General features: G+C 38.5%; 1 protein-coding gene across 8 annotated transcripts in view; it reads right to left on the minus strand.

Annotated features, from left to right (window-relative positions):
- LOC132158300 (POU domain, class 2, transcription factor 2-like) overlaps positions 1 to 25412 on the minus strand; it is a 41901-nt gene that overhangs the window by 5598 nt on the left and 10891 nt on the right. For 2 of the 8 annotated variants that reach the window (XM_059567650.1, XM_059567657.1), the window contains exons 2-15: positions 5956 to 6021; positions 5366 to 5400; positions 5219 to 5278; positions 4874 to 4984; positions 4481 to 4720; positions 4238 to 4343; positions 3648 to 3739; positions 2787 to 2924; positions 2565 to 2706; positions 1945 to 2093; positions 1155 to 1346; positions 647 to 695; positions 323 to 461; positions 73 to 135 (exon numbers count right to left, since the gene is read on the minus strand). In XM_059567650.1, coding sequence (XP_059423633.1) covers positions 73 to 135; positions 323 to 461; positions 647 to 695; positions 1155 to 1346; positions 1945 to 2093; positions 2565 to 2706; positions 2787 to 2924; positions 3648 to 3739; positions 4238 to 4343; positions 4481 to 4720; positions 4874 to 4984; positions 5219 to 5278; positions 5366 to 5400; positions 5956 to 6021 — 1582 coding nt within the window. Of the gene's footprint in view, positions 1 to 72; positions 136 to 322; positions 462 to 646; positions 696 to 1154; positions 1347 to 1944; positions 2094 to 2564; positions 2707 to 2786; positions 2925 to 3647; positions 3740 to 4237; positions 4344 to 4480; positions 4721 to 4873; positions 4985 to 5218; positions 5279 to 5365; positions 5401 to 5955; positions 6022 to 10043; positions 10667 to 25412 lie in introns of those variants that run through there. The other 6 variants (XM_059567654.1, XM_059567651.1, XM_059567652.1 and 3 more) reach the window with 6 other exon arrangements.

Below are 25412 nucleotides of genomic sequence, written 5' to 3' on the forward strand. Positions count from 1 at the left end.
TGTGTGTGTGTATTTTAGATTTGTGTGTGTGTATGTGTGTGTAAGAACACAGACTCTGCTGGTTGTATTCACCTCAAATATGCAGCAAAGTCATTGATGTAGTTAGAAACGTCACCATTCTTTTTATGCCATGAACTGTGGATGACAAAACCACACACACAAAAATAAATTTGTGCACACACACAAACACTGCAGTTACCTACATTTGCTGAGCCACAGGTAGTAAAAGGTGATGAGTATGTGCTGAGTGGATGTATGTGTGTGTGTGTGTGTGTGTGTGTGTGTGTGTGTGTTTTTGAGAGAGAGAGAGAAATCAACTCACCCTGTGTTCACACTTAGTGTACTGTGAGTCGGAGGGGCGGGACTGGCATCACTGCGGGGAGGCGGGGTCACAGGAGATGGTGCAGAGCTTAAGGAGGGTCCATTTTGGGTCAAAGGGCAAACTGATGACATAGTGGTCACTGACAGAGGGAATTAATAAGAAATAGTCACCCATCTTATATATATATATATATATATATATATATACATCATCTGCTGATCAGAGATACATATATATATATATATATATATATATATATATATATATATATATATCATTATATGTATCTCTGATCAGCAGATGATGTCCACTTCTGTGCCCTACCTGGTGTACCGAGACGGCTCACTGTCTGTGATGGTCCCTGACCGGGCATCTGTAAGGAAGACGTGGATATGATGTCACAGGTCAAAAGGGAAACATGACGGACAGAGAGTAATGGAGGGCGAAAAAGGAGAGAGGCTGGTGGAAGGCTTGTGCTCTGTTTGTGAATTTTAGTTACTCAGCTACAAAATTATAGACCCAAATACTGAGTTTGAAAGTTAAAATAATAAACAATGCAATATTCCTTCTAAAGAATTAGAAACAGAGGCTGAATCCTCCTAAAGTATTATGACAAGGACTAGTTGTAAAAATTGGCTATGAAGATATGAATTAATACACATTAAAATGCAAAGCAATGCAGGGTGGGTGAAACCACATTCAGGAGTGAATGATATATGCATCATTATGGGAATGATTATTATCATCTGCTCATGCAGGAGAAACTAGAAGTGTTGTTGCACAGGGTGGTTGGAGATGGGTGTATAGGCCAAGGGAGCAAGCCGGGTCGTACCATGTGCGGGCTGTAGCAGGGGGGTTTGTGCGAGGTGGGCTGGGGTTGGCTGGGCAAGGGAGGGGTGGCACTGGAGGGGTTAATACGTTTCTCTTTCTGTCGGCGGTTGCAGAACCAGACGCGGATCACCTCCTTCTCCATGTTGAGCTTTTCGGCGATGAACAGGATCTCCTCTGAGGTAGGCTTCTGGTTCTGAATGCAGAAAACCGAACTGTGGTTTAGGATAGGATTATTTAAGGACATTCATATCAGATGCGATTAGTTATCTACTACCACTTCAAAGTTTGGGGTCAGAACTTAATAAAAATTAATACTTTATTCAGCAAGGATGCATTAAACTGAAAAAAAAGGATCAAAAAGTGACAGTAACAAAAGATTTGTATTTCAAAAAACTGCTGTTATTTTTTACTTTCTATCAATCAAAGAATCCTGAAAAAAAATATTAAGCAGCACAACTATTTAAACTCTGATAAGAAATGTTTCTTGAGCACCAAATCAACATATTGATTTCTGAAGAATCATGTGATACTGATCACTGGAGTAATGGCCAATAAAAGCTCATCTTTCCTATCACATGAATAAATTACATTTTAGAAAATATTAAAATGAAAATTTGTTGTTTTATATTGTAATAACGTTTAATAATATTACTGTTTATACTGCATTTATAATGAACCAATGCATCCTTGGTGCACATAACAGACTTCTTTAGGAAACAAATAAAATCTAACCCCAGACTTTTAACCGGTAATGTATGTTGTGCGATGGACTTGTGATGATGTGTTCTGACCGTGATGAAGCTGCGTTCCAGAGCGACACGGATGTTGGTCTCAATGCTGGTGCGTTTCTTCCTACGGCGGCCAGGCAAGCCCTCAAAGCCCAGCGAGGGAGAGGAAAGAGCACTGGGACTTGGCAAGGTGCTGTCCATCGACATTGTTTCTAAGTAAACCATTAAAAGCATGTTAAGCTTATTATATCAACCACAAAATGTTTTATTTACTGCCATATCACAGTTTTTACATTTAATATTTTTCATAATGATGTGGCCTAAATGCCACATAAATTGTAGTTTTAATGTATGAACATGAACGTGTTTGAGATTGATTGGAGGTTAAAGGGATAGTTCACCCAAAAATGGTCATTTATCATATAATATGGTCATCCTCATATAATTCCAAATCTGTATGCCATTCTTTCTTCTGTGGAACATGAATGTTGAACAAGTTTGGCTTCCATTGTATGAACAAAAAATACAACTCAAGTCAATAGGAATTGAAACTGTTTGGTTGCCAACATTCTTTTAAATGTCTTTTGTGAAGATACAATTTTCAGAGTTGGGTGGACTGTCCCTTTAAGCTCTAGGTTTGATTGACAGCAGTTATATCTAATGCAGCTGTTTGTGACCGTTACCTGCGTCATTCAGCCACTTCTCCAACAGAGGTTTAAGTTTGCACATGTTCTTGAAGCTGAGATTGAGCGCCTCAAATCGAGAGATGGTGGTCTGACTGAAATCATTCCCATAGAGCTTCCCCATGGCCAATCCCACATCACCCTATAGAGAGAAACAGAGACCAAACATTACTATACAGGCAAATACAAATCTTCTGAGTGTGTGTGTGTGTGTGTGTGTACCTGTGTGAATCCCAGTTTGATCCTTCTCTGTTTGAATGTGCGGGCAAATTGCTCCAGTTCCTCCAGATCACTGGGCTCCTCAGGATGAGTGGTCACCGGAGTCACTGTGTTCACGCTGCTCTCTGCAACCTTCTCCCTCTGCCACAAACCAGACACACACATACAAGACTCCAACGTGAGTGTCAGATGAAAATATGATAGCACAGAATATAAGTACACACACTACTGTTCCAATGTTTTTTGTTTTTTTTTGGTTTTTAAAGAAATTATATGCTCACTGAGGTTGTATTTATATGATTAAAATACAACAAAAACAGTAATATTGTGAAAAACTATTACAGTTTAAAACTGTTTTCTATCTTAATATATTGTAAAATATAATTATTCCTGTGATGACAAAACTGCTGAATTTTCAGTAGGCTTTACTCCAGTCATCAGTGTCATATGGTCATTCTAATATGTTGATTTGGTGCTCTTGAAACATTTCTTTTTATAATCAATGTTGAAAACTGTTAATATTAATATTTATTATTACTTATGCTTAACTTTTATTATTAATTTATTATTACTTTATGCTTTTAAAACAAAAATCTGTTGTAACAATCTATTAATCTTTACTGTTAAAACATCTTATTCACCCCAGTCTTACTACAGCTGTCATACACACAAAAGTAAGTTCATAAACAATACTGTTTCCCTTTTTCAAAAAGGGAACTGAAAATGTCATACATTTAATTAATCACTTATGTTGTATGTTTTTTTCTTTAGAGTTTTCTACATTTAACAAAGAAATATCTTTCCTAGTTCCCCTGGATACTTTTTATGTATCTTTCAAAGTCAGCCTTTGATCGGATGATGTACCTGTGCTTGAAGACTAAGTCTGTGTGGAGCGGCCAGCAGGCTTCCTTGGTTTTGCTGAGGTAGTGGAATTAGATTTGGTGTTGATAGCAGCCCTGAAACATACACGACCGTACGATTACATTCATTACAATTAAATCAGACCATTTTTAGCCAATCGATACATCATGAAAAATTACAATGTAATAAAGTGATAATAAGCAATACATTCGGTTACACTTTATTTTAAGGTGTCCCTATTACAATGTAATTATACATTTAAGTACTGAGTTATATTAATTAACTACATGTACTTACTATAGGGCCAGGATTAGGTTTTGGCTTAGGGTTACTTGCATATAATTATGTTATTATAATACTAAGTACATGTAATGTGTAACAAGGTCACCTTTAAATAAAGAGTTACCATAAATTCTTATGGGTGTAAATTAGAAATGTTCTTAACTGACATACAACAGATCTCTATGTTTAATTGTTTAATTCATATTAAACATCATTTTTCATTCTGATTGACTGCGATTGGCAAACTAGTGATCTGATGTTGGAAACGTATTTAGGCCACGGCGTGAGAATACTTATAGTAAATAAGCTACCTTGCTGCCCTTGCTGTGTTTGTGGTAAAAGAAACTGTGCGGGTGAAGGCAGAGTGTGTCCTGGAACCAGGACCAGCTGCTGCAGCTGCAACAACTGCTGAATGTCCTGAAAGAGAGAAAAGAAACAGATGCTGAAAGGATGTGACGGTTTCACTCTGATGAAGGACTGAAAGAGGAAAAACACTGATTCTGGAACAGTATCAACACTTTTCAGGTGTGCTGCCCAGCACTGACTGGCTGTACCTGCGCAGTGAGCTGGATTGGCTGAGAAAGCGGAAGCTGGTGAGGAGGAGGCGGCGGGACAGGGGTGGCGTTTTGTTCCTGTGTGCTCTGTGAATGGCCCTGTGACTGCGGCTGAGCTGCCTGCTGCTGGGCTTGCTGTTGACTGGCCGCGTGGGCCACATGCGACTGCTGCACAGCTGCAGCGAGGAGCTGCGCCTGCTGTAAGAGCAGCTGTTGCTGTGCTGGCAAAAGTGCAGTCAACTAGAGAGAGAAAGAGCGGCAGAGAAGGAGTGTGGCCAAAAGAAGAGTTAGAAAAGAAAGCACATCTAAAGCAAGCAAGCTCATGTAGGAACCCACACAGACACACATACACATACTGTATGCAGCACATATAAAGATTGATATGTGTCTCACCCCTGCGAGCTGACCACCCGTTAGCATCAGCTGTGTGTGGGGAAGGGGCGTCTGAGCAGGTGGAGTTTGTACAACAGCGGGAGACATCTCACCACAATCCTCCACCTTAGTCTTAGACATAGTGACAGAGAAGCATTGATGATGAATTCATTTGTTACTGAAAGGGACAGTGAGTGGGGGTATTGAAATGAGGTTAATAAAATACTGGCAGCTCGTGAGGTGGAAAAAAGCTATAATATATAAAAACTGTAAAACACTAACTTTTAAACGGTCTTCGAAACTAACAACAATATGTGTAGATCTGTATCACAATGACAGTGAGGAAGAACACTGTCGCATACATACCTTGGTGCTGCTGCTCAGTGTGGGAGAAAGAGAGAAAGGGCTGATTTTCATTGGCTGAACCTGTTGGAGGGAAACAGGTTTGATTTTTTTGATCATGCTGTTTTCAGATGAAATACTGTATAACACCGGTACCTGGCTGTCACTTACCTGATTATTTGAATCCGAGCCATTTCTTTCTGAGTCTGACAAACACAATGAGAGAAGACGACATTTCCGTTAATTTTGAAAATTTAGTTAGGCTTTAGTTAAGATAGTCTGTATAGTTAGTTTTTTTTAAATATAAACTAGCTTTAATATAGCAAAAGACATGCTATTTATTTATATACATTTTTATTGTAAAATTTACTTAGTGCTGGGCAACGATTAATCGCATCCAAAATAAAAGTTTTTGTGTACACAATATATGTGTGTGTATTGTTTATATTTATTATGTATTTATAAAGACACACACATACAGCATATACTTTGAAAATATTTACATGTATTTACATGTATATATTTATATATACATAATAAATATACACAGTATTATGTACATAAAAACGTTTATTTTGGATGCAATTAATCGAGATTAATCATTGCCAAGCAGCACTTTTGTTTTTTCTTTATTATTTATTTATTTTTTCATCATTTTTGATAGTTGTTAAGACATACAAATGTGATGCAAATGTTATTATGTAAAGTAAATATCTGAGCAGAAGACATGTGAAAAATACAAATATAATGTAGTTTTATACCTGTGCCCTCCATCGGAGAGTCTGCCGCTGGATTCTCAACCTCTATTGGCTTTGACATTCTGATATCTGTGAAAAAGAGAGAGGGATATGAGTTCAGTCATTAGCGTTTGCTACATGATGCATTTCTGTTAACATATTTTGTTCAAATGAATTACAGTTTGCATACAATTAGCAGCCCTGCACCCTGATTTAACAGATAAATCCTATACCACAGTTCAATAGTAAGAAGAACAAGGGCACACAAATGCACACATTAAAAAAATGTGAATAGATTCCTCCATTCTCACACAACTGGAGACGTGCTCAATCCATCAAACAACTAATAATGGTAACATCACCACAGACGTATCACTTTAAATTTAACTGTAACCGAGCCCATGGGACTGTCCCAGTCCCTCAGCGGTGAGAAGCAGAGCGTGCAAAGTAGATGTGTGTTTGAAATACCTGCTATCTTTAAAGAATCATAATTCCATTTTTTTTTTTTTTAAATAAGGTTAAAAAAGTTCTGGTCTAAACTGAATTATGTAAATCATAGATATATTTTACATAAAAGTAGGAACACAGCTGAATGTGTGTGTGTTTCTGACAAATTCAAGCCAGTTCAGTTTATCTGTATGGCACTTTTTACAATACAAAGGAGTTATAAGCAACATCAGCGTTATAAAATCTGTAGCCAAAAAATCTCTCAAACAGACATGTATAAACACACACATACAGAGAAACACACTCACTTCCCTTTTGTGAAAAAATGCAAATAAAGCCAACGACTGACTAATAATATCACCCACCTGCATATACCACTATCTCATATGATCTCTTTATCTATCTCCCCCTCAAAACTCATGCCTCATCCTTAATTTCTCACTCTTTCACAAATATTTTCATTGATATTTATTTCTTGCCAAGTACATGAAACATTGAATTCTTACCAGATACTGATAATTAAAAAGACTCCTCCAGGGGGCAGTACAATTTAAAAACGTGACTGTAATAATCCCAGAGAAAGTTACACAGGAAACAAACTTCATTCATATAAATTGAGTCACTTGTGAAAAAGCCACCAAAAAGCTGAAGAATTGCCAACTTCCTCAGACGATCAAATCCAGGGTCCAGCGACAGTGATTGGTGAAAGGAAGTAAAAGGGAAGGAAAGCCCCTCTTGAGGCCCGTCAGCCAATGCGCTGTATCTATAAGGGTTTCCAAAGAATGGCCTGCTGGTAAAATGGTGCTATGATACCTCAGGCTGAAAGTTTGAGAATATTTTCAGATTGTGTCACACACAAGTTTTGACTATTTTGAGTATGATGTCATAATTCATCTGAATAAAATAAGCTGACTAGAGGTCTTCATTAATTTGAAGTGTTTTGAAAGTCTATTAAATCATGGATTAATTATGACAGCTCTCAGTCTATGATAACTCGTTTGATATACATCCACCACAGTTTCACATAATGGAATCTAGAACATACGGTTTTATATGAAGTGAATATGCAGTTCATCATTCATATGAAGTTAAAATAAAAAGGGCATGATAGTTTTGGTGTCAATGTCTCACTTCCCTCTCTGTTTCCCCTCAGGCTGGGCCAAACAAAAAGTGTTAAACTAAAACCCTTACTGTCGGGCCAGCTATTAATACGCACATTCACACACAAACACACACACACACACACACACACATCAATGTAGGTGCTGCTATATAATATACAGTCTTTATACAGTAGCTGACACAGTTCTGTTTCTTATATATTTCGAACTTCTCCATTTCACAACTTCTGTATTACAAAGATCTCCATTCTTTTTTTAATTCTGAAATAAATATGCTTACACCGCCTGCACATACTGGAAACAGTTGCCGAGCTAAATTATAGTAATGCAATATTAATAAAAAAATAAAATAAATCTACTCCACATTACTGAGGGAGGGAGACTTCCTGCACACCTTCAGCAATACTCATGTCCTTTCATATTTCTATGTCAATCTCATAATCACTAATTCTTATTTTTAAATTTTCAATTTGACAGTTCCATATAACCACTTTTAAAAGTGGCTTGCATTTAGCATATATGTTTCTTCTACTACTGCATTTTTCTAGGACGTTCTACTTCTATTAAGTGTTAGCAGGATCCCTGCGTGTGCGACTCATTTTCAGTCACCAGTCGTTTTTACGTCACGATGTCACGTGTAAAGATGTAGAGCTCTCTTAAAAGAAAGCAAGAATCGGGGCAATCTCAGATCACCATCTTTATCACTGCATAAATAAATAGGTTTGTATTTAAACACATACTCATCATCTAAGGGTGTCTGGGTTCCAGTAGACTTGCTCCTTCTGACTGGCGATTACTGACCTCCCATTTTACAATGTTTGAAAGGACAGATAATCAGTTATGATAATGCAATTTGTCTTTGGGAATATTAAATCGGTTAGGAACTTCACAGTAAGTGAAGGAAACACTTCTCAAGGAAGTATTCTTACTCCTTCTCAAACACAAACTGTACTAACAAAGTACATTATACTCCACCATGTACTAATTTTCATTATTAAAAGCAAGAGTTCCTGTACTGTGATCCATCTGTTGAGCTGCAGACAGCTGCGTTTTAAGTCAAAGTTGCAATTTGGAGCTGAGGAAGGGGGAAAGCCCATGAAGAACTTAACACTGGGTTTCCCAGAGGTTCCCTTATACACTTCCAGTCAATAAATATAATTTCATTACCTCCTGAATACTAAAAATAACTTATTGACCTCACGAAACAGCAAACAAAAAAAAAGAAAAAAAAAGAGAGATATACGTAATGCTAGTGTAATAACTTAAAGACTTTATGCACATAATACCACAAATTGACATTGTTGTTAACCACTTAAAAGTCAGATAAGCTGAGCTCTCTGAATTTAGGAGGAAGCAAACACAGCTTTTGGTCATCTATTTTTAAAATGCTGTAATTAATGATTGTGCCTTTGAAATTAATGCAGAGAAATGTTCATTATTTTGAGGATTTCACAACAGAAATCACAAAACCACCAGTACATTAACAGTGCTTAGTAAAAAAAAAAAAGAAAAGCAAATCATTGACTAGTTGTCACATTTGACTTAATTACAATTTCTACAATGAGATAATGATATTGGCTATATAAAAAATGCCCCCCAAGCTTCACGACCTCACTGTGGCAGCAAGAGTCTAGTGAGAAAAGCCACAGAGGTCAGTAGCTGAGAATGCAAGAATTAAGTCACTACTCCAAAACAGTCATGAATAATAATAACAAACTTGGTCTGCCCCCAAAAAATATATATATTCCTAAGATGTGTAAAACGAATTGTGGTCAAAACTTGTGAAAATGTATATATGTTGTGCAAATGTAATACTGGCCACACTTCAAACATCAACTTCCTTATGGTGAAGAAGGTGTTTGAAGCGTTATGCTGTGGATTTGTTTTTCATCAGCAGAGACTGATGTGCGTCTTATCAAAGTGCATGGAAAAATAGATGCTGCAAAACACAAGGAAATACTGCAAGAAAATATCTCTCTGTCTCCTGAGCTGAACTTCAGCAGGACAATGATCTTAAACTCTGAGAACATGTCCTACAATGGCCCAGATTTTAACCCAAAACTTTGGTGGCACCTGAAAAGATGATTCATAAGATGTATCGCTTGTCATATTCCATCTGTAAGATGCTTGAATAAATGTAAATGTGAAAAAGCTGCAACGCACAATCATCACCTGACTACGTGAACAGCATGAATCTGGGCACATATTTAAAAAAAGCATTCATAACGGCTCTAAAATGTATTTAAACAAATAAAATATTTAGAATATTTAATGATTATTTGTATTATTTCATTTTTTTATTAAATAAATAAAAAAGCAATCACGGAAATCTGAATTCTCCTGCAAAGCATCATAAACAAATCGCTCTATAGAAAATAAACACTCCGAAATTCATGACGCATATTTTGGAATTTCAGTCTTTCTGTAACTTTGCATAGCTCTTTCTTTCAGTTTCTCTACACTAACCTTCTTGGTCCAGTGACTTCAAACAACCCTACATTTCTAAAGAAATCTACCAATAAAACAAAAAAAAGAGAGACCAACCTGGCAACCACCCCAGGTGCTCCAGACACATACCTGGCAACCACATATGGGAATAGTCCATGGATGCAACAGGACCGGTCTTTGTCATGTTGATGAATATGTGTACAGTTGTTCAGTGAGGTCCTCTTCCTCTCACACACATGAATACACTCTTTCTCTGTCTCACTCTCTCCACGTCTCTTTGACTGTCAGTGTGTGGCCAAGAAGGAGGAACAAACTGATAACAAGTGGGGGGTGAACTCTCCACTCCTCCTTCTCTCCTCCCTCCGTCACCTCCTCTCTACGCTATATTCACCCACTCCTCCGCCCCCTCTTGCCCACTTCCTGACCCCAAGAGAGCAAGAAAGGAGCGGGTCAGGGTAGACAATGCACATTTACAAGAACGCAACGTTGACTGCATTTTACACACATAAGTATGTCACAGGTCGTTTGACTGAGCAAATTTCTGCGTGTTTGGAAGAGGAAATGCTGAGGAAGACGAGCAGGAACGGTGCGCGTACAGAGGAGGAAGTGAAGCCCTGTCGATCGGTGGGCTGAAGAGTGGGGTCAGTAAAAAGAGACAGAGGATGAAAGAGGTTGAGAGTGGGAAGGCAGCAGAGAGGAGCGAGAGATGAAAGAATAAGCAGATGGTGTGATAGAGGTGAAAAGAGGGGGAGAGTTGTGCCGCTGGAAAGTGCTGGGGTTGCTGGAAAGAGTCGCTCACGAGTCCTCTCTCGCACACCCATCTCACGCCGTATCTCTACTGTACATCAACACAAGCCTCCATCAGAAAATACAGAATGAGGACGCTTGCTCACACGACTTTTTTTCCAACCTCACACGTCCACACTGGGGCATGAATCACCCTGTTGGAGCCCAAAACAAAGCAGAGAAAGCAAAACAAGTCGTATGTGTTGTGATGTAAAACTCTGAAGCAGGAAACAGGGAAACTGTTCAAACTGCATGTTCCACGACAGAGAACACCGCAGACAGACCAAATTGATGTTATTATGTTATTTTATTAGTATTATTTTACACATAGTTCAAAATTGTAAAGATATTAAATGCTATAAATCAACAGAACAGAGCTGCATCCTGGGATGCTTTTGTGTTGAATATCCTTATTGGCTACTTTCCTCTGTTTGCTTCAATTTAAACCACACACACACACACAAAATAATAATAATAATATATATATATATATATATATATATATATATATATTGTTATCTTTATAGTTCTCGTTCTTGGTGTGATCAGGGCTTTAGGCTGATGATACACAGGGCATCAAAGGGCAACCAGGTGACACACAGGGCTCACGGCCGATCCAGATAGAAATCTGTTATCCATTCTCAATGTGAAAGTGCCCAAACAACACTGTTTAAAAAAAGTTGATCAGCAAAATTGCTCAAAATGTTGCCCTATGTATCATCAACCTTTAGAAACAGTGACATTTGAACGATGCTATATGTTGTAATATAGTTTTCCACCAGTAATTGCATCTTCATAAATATTAAGGGATTCAAGACAATTTAATCACAATATTCTGACTATTAAATAAATACATTTTAATATAAAAATATTACGGTTAATAAAATTATCTTTATACCATGTAAAACAAAAAATTCCTTCCTATAAAAGGAAGATTTTTAGCATACATATGCACACAGTATATTATAGATTTATGTTTTAGTTTTAGGGTGTTGAGTGAAGATAATGTTGATGGGGTGATGTAAAAACATTCCATATGAAATTTTTGATTATTATTTATTTTATTTTTTTTTAGCAGATGCCTAAAGATTCATCACTGTTAGTTTGCTGTTTAGTTTTGTCTCAATGGTCGGAAAAGAGAGATTCAAGTGCTACAGCAGAGATTTGAGAATTTCAGCAGCAAGAACGAGATTTACAAATATAGAAAAAAATGTTTAATAATGGGTTAGCTACTTCGGAAAATGTTAGACACAGGCTCAGCCCGCTACAATGATTCACAGTCAAGGTGAAGTCGAAGTTCAGGATGTATGGGTGATTTAAGAGACTGCAGTACTGTATGTTTAACACGAGGAGGCGCCATCGCTCCACTTCTAATGGACGTTAGGAAGAGTTTCTGATAAATCTCTGAGAGCTCCATTTCAACTACACTGGTCATATTACCATAATATAAATGTCAAAATAACATGTCTAGTTTATAGTCTGCATTAATCTGTACAACAGACACAAGCAAACAAAAGACAGCTGAGAGCTTAATTTAGTTACAGTTCTATCTATTTCCTCGTATTTTCTTCATGTATAGTCCTACACTCAGATCGGATGCTTTAGTTCCTAATCTGTTTGCCCCTTTCTAAACTCCTAAAATAGTCACTCAAGTCCATGCAAGACCCTGTTTGTTCATTGATTTATTGTTAGATTAAGATCTTACTATAACATCAGACGTTTGTTATACTGCAGAGTTTGAGCACCTGTATATGTATTGTATCACACAAAAACAGCAGAGCGTCAGGTTCACGGTCATCGACAGCCTGTCTGTATGCTGTGCGGCTGCTGGGGTTAAAGTTCATGACCCCAGAGGTCACACAGCACAGACACGTCTGCATATGTCACGGGGGTCTCAGACCATTTGGCCGGCCCCTCATCTCATGATGTCCATTTCCAGGGCTTCCTCGTAATAATTGCAAACAACGTTTTTAGCTTGAGTGATGACCTGCAGCCTCATGCATTCGTGGAACAAGCAGGAACATCTCGTGATCCACCAGCACACATGCCTCTTTCATCTTTAAAATCGAGTATGTTTCTTGATCCGTTCGTTCCTCTCTCTCCTTCTCTCCATGTTTATCTGATCAGCTGTCCGTTTAAGAGCGTGAGCTACAGGCCTCAAGAGAGCCATCAATCTTGCAGCTGTCACAGCTCAGAGCCGTATGCGTGTGTATGGGTTTGAATGATTAGATACTAACTATTTCTCACAGCGAACGCTCTTCACGCTGCAGATGCAATCACGTTTGACCCAACACAACTGTGTCTTAGTCTTTAATGCTGATAAAGTTACTTTCCGTTCTTCATTCCAGACTGAGGCGTCCACCTCTTCACCTCCATAAACACAACTGTCCATTCTCTCCGCTTCCCACTCGCTCCTCCAGTTGTTCAACTATCAGCACGTCCCGTAACGTAGCGATGAAAATACTCTTTTTAAATTGTTTCCAGACATTTCTTTCTCTTTCTTCCCTGCTGGACAGCAGAGCTGTGACATCACTGGACACTGCTCTGCACTGTGATTGGTCACTGGCCTACGTTGCCAGGCAACAGCAGTGAAAGGTCTCTTGTGTGTGTGTGTGTGTGTGTGTGTGTTTGTCTGCGCTTATGTGTATGTTTTTACCCCTGTGACAGACAGTGAAATGGTAAACGGAGAGCAGCTCTTGTGCTGATAAGTTTCCTATCTGAAATGGAGCGTTTTTCCTGTAATGTGAGGGCTGTGTATCGTTTCTCCTGAACGAACATGTGCATGTTTAATATTTCGGCGTGTAGAGGTGTGTGTGAACGCAGCTGTGTGTGAGAAAGCGTGTGTGTCTGGGGAATAGGTGGTTGTTATTTTTTTTGACACAGACCCTCATATTTCTGCATCGATCGATTCCTCTGACTCCCGACACGACAATAATCGCACACACACACACACACACACACACACACACACACACACATGCACACACACACTTGGGCCTCTTTCTATCAGTAGCATTATTACTGTGCAGAAAGGTAGAGGGGGAAATAAGGGGATCTGAGAGGAATTCATACGGCAGAACGGGAAAGAATGTGGATGCAGGAGAGAGTCAGGCCACTTGAAAAAGAAGTGCACAGTGGGAGAATTGATAGTAAAATCTCACAGGGAAAGAAAAGGACAGGGAGATGAAGAGAGATGAGAAAATAAATGAAAAAAAAAAAACTCGGAAGATAAGACTAGAAAGTAGAAAGAAATGTGTGTAAGCTGAAAAAGTACCACCAATTTAATGCTCTTGGTCGCTATAAAGGACCGTCTGAACTGATTTAGTTGTATTTTTGGTATACTGGTTTAAACTTTATCATTGGTTTCAATAAACCTATGATGCTTCATTCAAAACTGATTAATTTGTGTAATTTTTGTTATGCCTTACATTCACTACAAATTTTATATTTAGAATTTATTTATTATTAATGTTTTTATCTTTATTAATTGATTAAATATGAATTAAATATAATTTTTTTATTCATAATATTTAAAAAAATATATAATCTAATAAAATAAAATAGATAATATTTATAATTGTGTTACACTTTATTTTAAGTTGTCCTTAAGTACTGATTAATATTAATTAACATGTAATACCACATGTACTTACTATATGGTTAGGGTTAGAATCAGATTTTGGCTTAGGGTTATGTGCATTTAATTATGCATAATAACTGAAAATTGAGTGTTTACTATTGTCCTTTTGCACACTATTTTGACACGATTTTCCAATTTGATACTGTAAAGCTGCTTTGACACAATATGTATTGTTAAAAGTGCTATATAAATAAAGGTGACTTGACTTGAGATCATTTATTATTATTATAATAGTAAGTACATGTAACAAGGACACCTTAAAATAAAGTGTTACCAATAATTGTATATAGAAAACATAATTTAGTGAAAAACCATGAGGAAAACATTCATTATTTTAACTTTTTAACCTTAAACATTAAATATTCTGATTGTAATTGGTTACAGTGACTTCTTGGTGAAAACTACTATTCTTCAGATTAATAAAAACACACAATTTCAGAACAATTACATAAAAATCGAGATATATATCAAAATAACGTCAAAAGCCTGAAAATTACGTCTATAATATTTTTAGCTATCTCTCCCAGCCCTACTGCAGAATAATAACAGAAGAGTATTACAAGAGAGAAGATGAAGGATTCATCCCATCTTTTTCCAATAAAAGAAGAAATAAGGGATTGAATTGGGGAGGATGGAAAGGGTGAGGGTACAACAAAAGAGATGAGACACACATACACATAGAAACTGTTGTTTTTGAGAGATGAGGAAGAGATGTTATTAGGTTGACAGCAGCGTAATGACGGAGCGACTCTAGAGCTGTCACAGAAAAAGCACAAGCGCTCGCTGATGGAGGACAAACACGGACATGTTCACACCGACACTGTCACTTTCATGAGGAACCGTTTGGTTTGACATGAAGGACGGGTCATGATGGTCAACTAGAGAGGCTACTAGTTTACCTAGGTTTTTTCTTATATATTTCATTCGATTTTTTAGCCTTAATGCATGTCAAGTTTCATTAGACATTCTGTAGTGCTAATTGTTTTTAAACACAAGAAACCATCTTATATTTGATAGAAAAGGTGAAGCTAAACCAAACCGGTCAAACAGGCAGCTCATACACTAGTTGATTTTTAATATTTCATTTTGCACATCCTTATTTGATCTCCCCTGTCCTCACACAGAAACTCTTTCTATCTTTTCCAATAGTTACCGTATTGTAGTTATGATTAAATGTGAGTGATTTACAATTTCAGGAATAATTTGACCTTTAACCTGCCTTTCACCTTTCCCCGCGCAGTTTTTTCCCTTCATTTTGTCTGTCATTCCTACTCATCAATATTCCCACTCACCCTCCACCTTTATCACAACATCCATCTTTCTCTCTCCCATAATCCCCTTCTCCTTTGCTTTCTGCCCCCTCCTTTTTGTATCACTTCATTCCCTGTCTTCGTTCTCTTCTCTTCTCATCCCATTTCACTTCCTAAACTACATCTCTCACTCTTTCTCTCTCCCTTTGTATGTCCATCCATTTCCAGATGCCTTTTTTTTTACCTCTTTTATTGTTTAATTTCCTTTCCTTTTTTATGCCCCACTTGGCCATCTCTCTCTATCCGTCCTTGTCTCTGTGTTTGTGATAATAACTAAAATAAGAGTTTCTTCTGCCATTATTTATTTCTCTTCTCCCGACTGCAAGGAGATATCAAAACCTACTCAGAGCTGGCACAGGGGACCCGTGCTACATTTGGGGAAAGGAGAGGTGGACTGTGAGATGGAGAGAAGGAATAGGAGGGGGTAGAGGCTCTACTGCTGTTAGATGGGGGTAGATGGGTTGGGGTATAGGAAATCGGTCTGGCTAGCGGAACAGCTTTTCACCTATCTCTCTCTTTCTCTCTCTTTCTCTCTCTCTCTCCCCATACTGCTTTGTATTCTGTGGAGATGACAGGGGAAAGCTTTATTGCTCTGAGTCGGTATCGATCGGGGCCCTAGGCAGGGGGGAGTGCACAGACGCCCATTAGAGGCACTTTCTCAACGACCGCTCCCTAAGAGCACCACCCCACCCTACCCCCCTCTTTCTCTTTCTTTGCCTCTGAAATTCAAATTCAAGGTTTCTATCCGTGAGGCTTGACTGAGAAAGAAGGAGAGAAAGCGAGAGGAGACATAATCTGATAAAGAAAGAGCCAACAGAGACACAAAGCAAGAAAATATATCAATATTTCAATAGCCTACAAATATATATGAAGTGCTACATTCCTCTTATTCTTTCAATCCACTATTATTCCGTATCTTCTATATTTTTAATAGCACATGAAAATGTGTTGGTTGAAATCATTGGAGATGTGTAGGGTCCAGCACTGTATAGTTCTTCACACATTCACATACAGAGTAAAAACACAGACTCACAACAGAGAATGAATACTGATCCTGTGAATTGTGTGTAACACCAAGGCTATTCCTTTCCACTGTGTCTATGTGTTCAGATCCCACTGGGATGTCACACTCTGGAATGAGGCCTGTATCACCTGTAATCTCCCTCTTCACAGAATTCCTCATTTTTAAATCAGAGTTTGGTAAGGTAAGAATCTCACCTTACCACTCACCCGTCCTTGCCCTCTCTCAAACACCTCAACCAAACAAAACCACACTGTCATCATGAAGAAAATGCTTTTTTCCCCCTAAAATCACACAGTATACTATAAATCTTAATTCTCTATTATCCAGCTGAAAAAGCTTGACAGGCAGAAATCAAACTTGGACCTTGGGGAATTTAAAAATCTATCTTCACATCTCCTCATCTGCACATCACTCCCTTATGGAGAAATTTAAAAGGTACAATAATCTGGCGTATGTATGTATGTGTGTATACATGTTTATATATATATATATATACATACAATTCTAAAGTTTTAGATTTTTATATTTGCAATAAAATTAATTTGAGCCTTGGTGCTCATGTGGGAAAATCTGATTCAAATCTAGCCTGCAACATGTCCTGATTCATATAATATTATTATGTTTATTTCTATCTGCAGGATCAGAGTGGCTACTCAAAAAAAAATTTTAATATCTACCAATATCTCTTCTTGTAGTGAGTGACTTCCAAATTTGAATTTGATTACTTGATTTTAACCTGACAAACACTGAAAAGTTTGTCTCTATAATAACCACATGGGAATAGTTGAAGAGACTTCGACGCAGCACAATCGTACACCATGTTTACACATGTGAGTCAATCGCTCCCACGCCAATCGATGGAAAGAGAGAGAGACAGAGAGAACAGGTTACCTTTGGTCATTAAGACAGGGGGAATCCCAGACTTAGGGTGGTTAGGGGGTTCATTGATAGAGAGAGAGTAAGAGAGAGCGAGTATTTGGCAAAGAGAGAGAGCAGACAATTATCTGTATTGATTAAAGAGAGGCAGCAGAGTGAAGAACAGAGCTCACTATGTGTCGATCAATAGAGAGAGAGAGAAGGAGAGAGAGAGGGAATCGTTTGGGGAAAGAGGGTCAAAAGGGTGGGAACGAGATAGGGACGAAATCAAGAGTGAAAACGAGAAGAAGAGTAAGATACGTAATGCAATGACAGTCATAGTGAAAAATTTAATATACTAAAAAACATTTGAAATTGATTAAATTCTAAGTATACTACAAATACATTTACATATTTATGTACTTAATACAAATACCCTGCAGTTGTACTTTTAGTATATTAAAGTGGTATACTTAAGGTCTGCTAAATTTTAACAACTAATTTTGTATATTAATGCACTTTAATTGTGCGGAAGTAGTGCGGAAGTCCAACTAAAGACATACTGAAGTATATTTGATTGATGCTAAACTGGAACTATTGCAAGTATACTTTAGGTACACATTAAATATCTTGTATTTTAAGACCGATATTATTCAAAGATCATATAAACTTCATCAATAGTGACATTAGGCTTAATATTAAGAACTGTGCATTGTGCACAAGTAGTACTCTAAGTAAAGTTTAACTATAATTTTTATATCAGTAAGTCTCAAGCGATAAATCAGTATTATGTCAATAGATCTGAACTACAGTATACTTAATATGAAATAAATGTATTACTCTTTTACTAGGGAGTGCACGAAATAAAATAAATCAAACCTATTTGTAATACTATATGTATTGTTTAAAAATGTGGTGCCTTTGCTCAGGGGCACTTCAGTCATGGTATTGAAGGTGGAGAGAGCGCTGTACATTCACTCTGCCCACCTACAATCCCTGTCGTTATGAGATTCAAACCCACTACCTTTGTGTTATGAATCTGACTCTCTAACCATTAGGCCATGACTTCCCCAACTGTATAGTTACAAAATGAACTAAAATGATTATTGGCCTAAGTGGGCAAGCACTGCCACCGGTGGTCCCTAAAAAACTAGTGGTGCAGTCAGTTTTACTTTTACACACTGAACATGTGAGTTGGGTTTGAATACATGTTGGGTACTTTGTAGCCGAGACCACCTCTCGCCCTCAGAAATGCGTGAAACTCCACGATAAAAGCTTCAAAGAGGACTAACAATAAGTGAACTGTGTAGACACAAGCAGTGTAGACAGATCGACTGCTTGCCCCTTCTCAAAATATTAATCCCCTTTCAGACAATCTTGACCCCCAACACACACACACTCCCCTTTTCCGCTCCCATTAGGAGCCGAATGCATATCTACAGGCTGAGCTGGCCGTTGCTTAGTAACCGTGACCCTCATCAGCTAACACCAGTAACAACACAACATTCATTACATCCTCTGACTCATTTGTTGCTTAGTAATGCGACACTGTCTAAAAAGCATGTATTAGTGCACTTTAGCTTGAGTTTTAAAACCAAAGTTTTCAACAAAGAGTGCATTTCGGGTAAGGCCTTATAGAACAAAATGAACATGAACATATTTTGTAAATGCATTAGAAAAACAGATGTTTAAAAATTAATAATACAGAAATAATGCACAAAAGCAGTGCAATAATCGACAAAGCTAACTGATTATTATTATTTTCTGTCTATGCATATACTGTTTTTGTTTTGCAATCTAAATAGCATATATATATATATATGTGTGTGTGTGTGTGTGTGTGTGTGTGTGTGTGTGTGTGTGTGTGTGTGTATGCATGCGTGCGTGCATATAGGGGTGTAACGGTACAGAAACATGACGGTTCGGTACATACCTCAGTTTTGATGTCACGGTTTGCTTCTAAATCATACATTTACGGTTTTATTGTTGTTAAAATATATTAATTTTCACATTGGCTGTTCATAACAGATTCATTAAAACATACATTAAATAATTAAGACATCACTAACAGGTAAAATAAAATATAATGAGTATATAGTCTAACATTTCACGAAATGCTCTTCTCTAGGCTTCATTTCTCTAGCAAACAAACTGTGGACATTGATGACTTGCCTGAGGTAAATTAAATGCTTGAAGATTGGATGGTGGACACAGGTATTATGATCCCAGAAATAGATGTTTACATTTAGTGTATTCAAAATTACTTTTCGTAATAAATTAAAGAAAAAAAATGTTTTTCTAAATAATTGCAAACGTTACTTAGACGTCAGGCCAGATTGCATCATGGGGACAAACCTTACAGCCTAAGATGAGGCAAGGTTAAGCAAAGGAGCACACACACACACACACACACACACACTGTATTGTCCGCACTGATAAATGACCTGTTTAATATGAATCAGATCTCAACAGATTCGGCAAAGACACAGAATCTCTGTGCATTATAATGTACCAGAGTAAATCCTTATTTACATGTATCTAGCAGACACAAACACACTGGTAAATAATAATGTTGCAGTCTGTGTACAGAATGTAACTAGAGGCAATAAATACAACAACATAAGTGTATAAAGAGCCAAGAGGGTCTGAAATACTAAAGCTTTGAAAGAGAGTCCTGCACAAAGATTAAAACCAAAAGAATTCAGGTGTATAGTTATGCATGCATGACATCACAGGTCCCCTCCCCCAGCCCTTGGGAGTGGGTGCCTTGGAAACGGTCGCTAAGGGAACAGACGACTAAGAAAGAGAGAGGGAGGGAGAGAGAGAAAGAGAGAGAAGGTGAAAAAGAGCGGAAGGAATAAAAGAGAATAAGAAAGCATCCTGTGCTGCCGTGAAAAAGAGAAAACGAAAGCACCAAAAGAGAGTGAGAGGAAGAGAGGATGAGACATAAAAGCAGATAATATAGTATTACATGAAGATTATTAGAAACATTACATAAGTCATATTAAATACAGCTTATTAGATAATGTTTTCTAGCAAGACATTATGAGATTCTGGATGCAAGATTTTATTACATTATTTAATTGGTGGTATAAGTCAAGGCCTGCAGAGCAGCCTGTGTGCCTGTTCACCTTTTCAACACATCCATCCTACCACTTGAATGAAATGAAAGAAATAAGCCGCGGGGCTTCAAATGTCTTTTATCTCCGTATCTGTAAAACTACTTGCTGTTTAACTAATGTGAATGCTGATTAATATCTCAGAAAAAAATATTTCATTTGCCAGCCTTTATAGAGGAAAACATTCATTGATTTATTATTCATTGATCATTCATTGATTTATTATGATTGTACTCCAATCATATGGCTTTAATGTAAATTTATGCTGATGTAAAAGTTCACATTTCCATTTATATTTCATATATTCCTGCAGCCACATCCACACGGGCCTGAGACAAGCATCTCCTGTTACATCATTCATGAGCCTCCTTGAATATCAGGCTGCTTGAATACTGTATACATCACCATGAAAACACACACTCTCCACCAAAGGAGAATAATGAAGGGGTGGAGATTTGCAGGCCAATAGATCTAGCAGACTCCAGTAGCCATCTCACCTCCAATCCAGAAAATAACCCACTGCCTTCACTTCTACTTAAAGTATTACTGGGTTCAGTGCATGTTAAAGGGATTTTTCACCTCAAAAAAATAAATAAAACACACACCCTCATGTCGTTACAAATCTGTATGACACCATTTCTTCTGTGGACCATAAAATATTATTTGATATTTTGTGACACAGAAATAAAGTCATACAGGGGCCGGTTGCATAAAAGGTTAAGACTAAAAAGTATTTTTTTTTAATACTGGTCATATTTTTTTTAAGTTGACATAAATCCAAAACAAAGACTGATTACCCCTTGGCTAACTGCTAGTTGGTCAGACTAGTTCTTAAGTCACTGTCTTAACATAGAGGCTAAGTTTATGCAACTGGCCCAAGGTTTTAAATGACACGAGGGTGATAGAATTTTAATGAATTATACTATTAAAGGGTTAGTTCACACAAAAATCTAAATTATGTCATTAATAACTCACCCTCATGTCGTTCCAAACCCGTAAGACCTCCGTTTATCTTTGGAACACAGTTTAAGATATTTTAGATTTAGTCCGAGTGCTCTCAGCCCCTCCATTGAAGCTGTGTGAACATTATAATGTCCAGAAAGGTAAGAAAAACATAATCAAAGTAGTCCATTTGACATCAGAAGGTCAGTTAGAATTTTTTGAAGCATCGAAAATATATTTTGGTCCAAAAATAGCAAAAACTATGACTTTATTCAGCATTGCCTTCTCTTCCGGGTCTGTTGTGAGACCGTTCAAAACATTGCAGTGTAGAGATATCCGATTCGCGAATGAATCACTCAAAGTAACCAGATCTTCTTGAACCAGTTCACCAAATCGAACTGAATCGTTTGAAATGGTTCGCGTCTCCAATAAGCATTAATCCACAAATTACTTAAGCTGTTAACTTTTTTAATGTGGCTGACACTCCCTCTGAGTTAAAACAAACCAATATCCGGAGTAATTCTGAACTGCTGTGAAGAGAGAACTGAAGATGAACACCGAGCCGAGCCAGATAACGAACAAAAGATTGACTTGTTCTCGAGTCAAGAACCGTTTCTGTCAGAAGTGTCTGATTCGAGAACCGAGGAGCAGATGATACTGCGCATGTGTGATTCAGCGTGAAGCAGAATGACACACAGCTAGTCTGAACCGAACTGATTCTGTGCTAATGCAAATCGAAGGCTTGAATCAAGGGCAATAATCACAAATTACGCCATTACGTCGAGCGCAAAAGAACCGGTGAACCGTTTTCTTCAACCTGTTTATTGAATCGAACTGTCCGAAAGAACCGGTTCGCAGAAAAGAACCGAACTTCCCATCACTACTGATAATCCGAAAACCGATGCAACTGGTTCTTGATTTGAGAACGAGTCAATCTTTTGTTCATTATGTGGCTCGGGTTAGTGTTCATCTTCAGTTCTCTCTTCACAGAAGTTCAAGTTCAAGTTCAAGTTCAAGTCTGCTTTATTGTCAATTCTTCCACATGTACAGTACATACATACAGAGAATCGAAACTGCGTTACTCTCAGACCCCCGGTGCACACAGATAACATTAACATTAAAGCCTAAAAATCTAGATCAAAATATAAAAAATAGATACAACTGTACAATAAGGGAATGTTAAAAAAGACATATAATAAAATTAAAAATAAAGTTAAATAAAGCAGCGCAAGGCAAAAGGCAGATAGAGTGCAAATCAATGAAGTGAACAACAGTGCAGATTAAAGATTATTTAGTGCAAAAACAAAAGCTTATTAAGTCTGATTAAAGTGGCAAAGGGCTCAAGAGCAGTTATTTTATTTAACTGACTGATGAGGTAGTGGAATGATGTCAGTTCCATGGAGAATGAGGTAGTGAGCAGACCAATGCTGCACAAAGTGACTGGTGCTTGTCAACGTATATTAGTGGGGGGGAGGGATCTGGGGGGGGGGGGGGGGGGTTCAAAGTTCAGTGGTGCCTGGGGCAGAAGAGGGGAGGGGGGCAAGTTTGGGAGTGAGTTAAGCTTCCTGACAGCATGGTGGATGAAGCTGTCCTTCAGTCTGCTGGTCCTGGCCTGGAGACTCCGCAGTCTCCTCCCTGATGGCAGCAAGCTGAAGAAGCTGTGTGATGGGTGGGTGGGATCACCTGCGATGCAGAGGGCTTTGCGGGTGAGACGGGTTCCATAAATGTTCTGGAGGGAGGGGAGAGAGACACCAATGATCTTCTCAGCTGCTCTCACTATGCGTTGCAGAGTCTTTCGGCAGGACGCATTACAGGCGCCATACCACACAGTGATGCAGCTCGACAGGATGCTCTCGATGGTGCCTCTATAGAAGGTGTACATGATGGGGGGCGGGGCTCTGGCTCTCCTCAGTTTGCGGAGGAAGTAGAGACGCTGATTTGATTTCTTGGCCAGTGCTGCTGTGCTTTCAGTCCAGGAGAGGTCCTCCACGTTCAGAGAGAGATTGTTGTCCCTGCACCACCCGGGCAGGCGGCTCACCTCGCTCCTGTAGTTTGTCTCATCTTTGTTGCTAATTAGACCCACCACAGTTGTGTCATCTGCAAACTTAATAAAAAGGTTGGAGTTGTGTGAAGGTGTGCAGTCATGGGTCAGCAGTAGGGCTGGGATAAACGATTATTTTTTAAACGATTAATCTAGCGATTATTTTTCGGTGCATCGATTAATCTAACGATTAATTTTCCCGGGCCGATTCGATTTCGATTATCTCCCCATTAATTGACTACTAACAATTTATACATGTTGATTTACATAGCTGAATGAAAAAAAACATGAATTCCTTAACATTGCAATATATGTTTATTGCTCGTAAATTACAAAATAAAAGACTGACTAAGAATGCATTACTTTGCACTTGTATAGAGATAGCATTCAATAAAACCTTGAAGCCTTGAAAACACAAAGCTTACTGAAACAAGCTTACTGAACACATAGGGCCTAGCTTACTGAAAAAAAGTTCTTCTTTCAGATGAAAATAACAACAACTTGATGTCTAGCATTCAATAAAAAAGTTCACCCAAAATACTTGTTTAGAGCAATTTAAAGAATACAGTAACCAATGTAAACTTTAGGGCTTTAAGCTAATACAGAGAGTGCTTTTCCAAAAAATAAAAAATAAAAATTAACAGTGGGAGCCAGCAGCCTGTCATGGAGAAAAAAAATCTCCGAATGCTCCACGTGAAACTTTGGCGTTCCGCCCTTTTTCTATCGTGTCTAATGATTTTGGTTAATATTCACGAGGGGAGGGGGGTGGGGGAAGAGAGAGAGAGAGAGAGCGCTCGTGTAGTTTGAAGACTGTGAGTGAAACTGCGCGTGAAACGTAGGTGTTTCGCCCTTTTTCTATCGTGTTTAATGATTTTGATTAATATGCACAAGAGAGAGAGAGCAAGAAGCGCTCGTGTTGTTTGAAGACTGTGAGTGTGCGCGCAGCCGGGGCTCTCTCTCGTACGCGCCCTGTCACTGTCACTCACCGATCAAATAAGGCTTTGACAGCCGCCAAAAAAAAAAGATCAATGCAGGAAAACCCCTGGATTGGTTATATAACGTTGGACAGAATGTTGATCCGGCCATCGCGTATATTCAGCGCACATAACGTTTTGTAAACGTTTTTTAGAGAAATAAAAACAGGTCGACGAATCGATGCGCATATTTTGCGTCTACGTAATTTTTGCGTCGACGTCATCGATGACCTCGACGCGTTGTCCCAGCCCTAGTCAGCAGAGTGAAGAGGAGGGGGCTCAGCACACATCCTTGGGGGGCCCCAGTGTTCAGTGTGATGGTGCTGGATGTGTTGCTGCCGAGCCGTACTGCCTGAGGTCTTCCAGTCAGAAAGTCCAGCAGCCAGTTGCACAGCGAAGTGTTGAGCCCCAGTTGGATCAGTTTGTAAATGAGCTGTTGAGGGATGATTGTGTTGAATGCTGAACTGAAGTCAATGAACAGCATTCTGACATATGAGTCATTTTTGTCCAGATGTGTGAGTGCTGAGTGGAGGGTAGTGAAGATGGCATCATCGGTCGAGCGGTTGGACCGATATGCAAACTGGAAGGGGTCCAGGGAGGGGGGGAGGGCAGACTTGATGTGGTGCATGACTAGCCATTCAAAGCCCTTCATGAGGATGGGGGTAAGTGCAACAGGACGGTAGTCATTGAAGCAGGATGGAGATGGCTTCTTCTGAACTGGGATGATGGTGGTAGTTTTAAAACATGTGGGAACAACAGCCTGACTCAGTGAGA

Source organism: Carassius carassius, chromosome 15, assembly GCF_963082965.1.
Source record: "Carassius carassius chromosome 15, fCarCar2.1, whole genome shotgun sequence".
In the NCBI taxonomy this organism is placed as follows: Eukaryota; Metazoa; Chordata; class Actinopteri; order Cypriniformes; family Cyprinidae; genus Carassius; species Carassius carassius.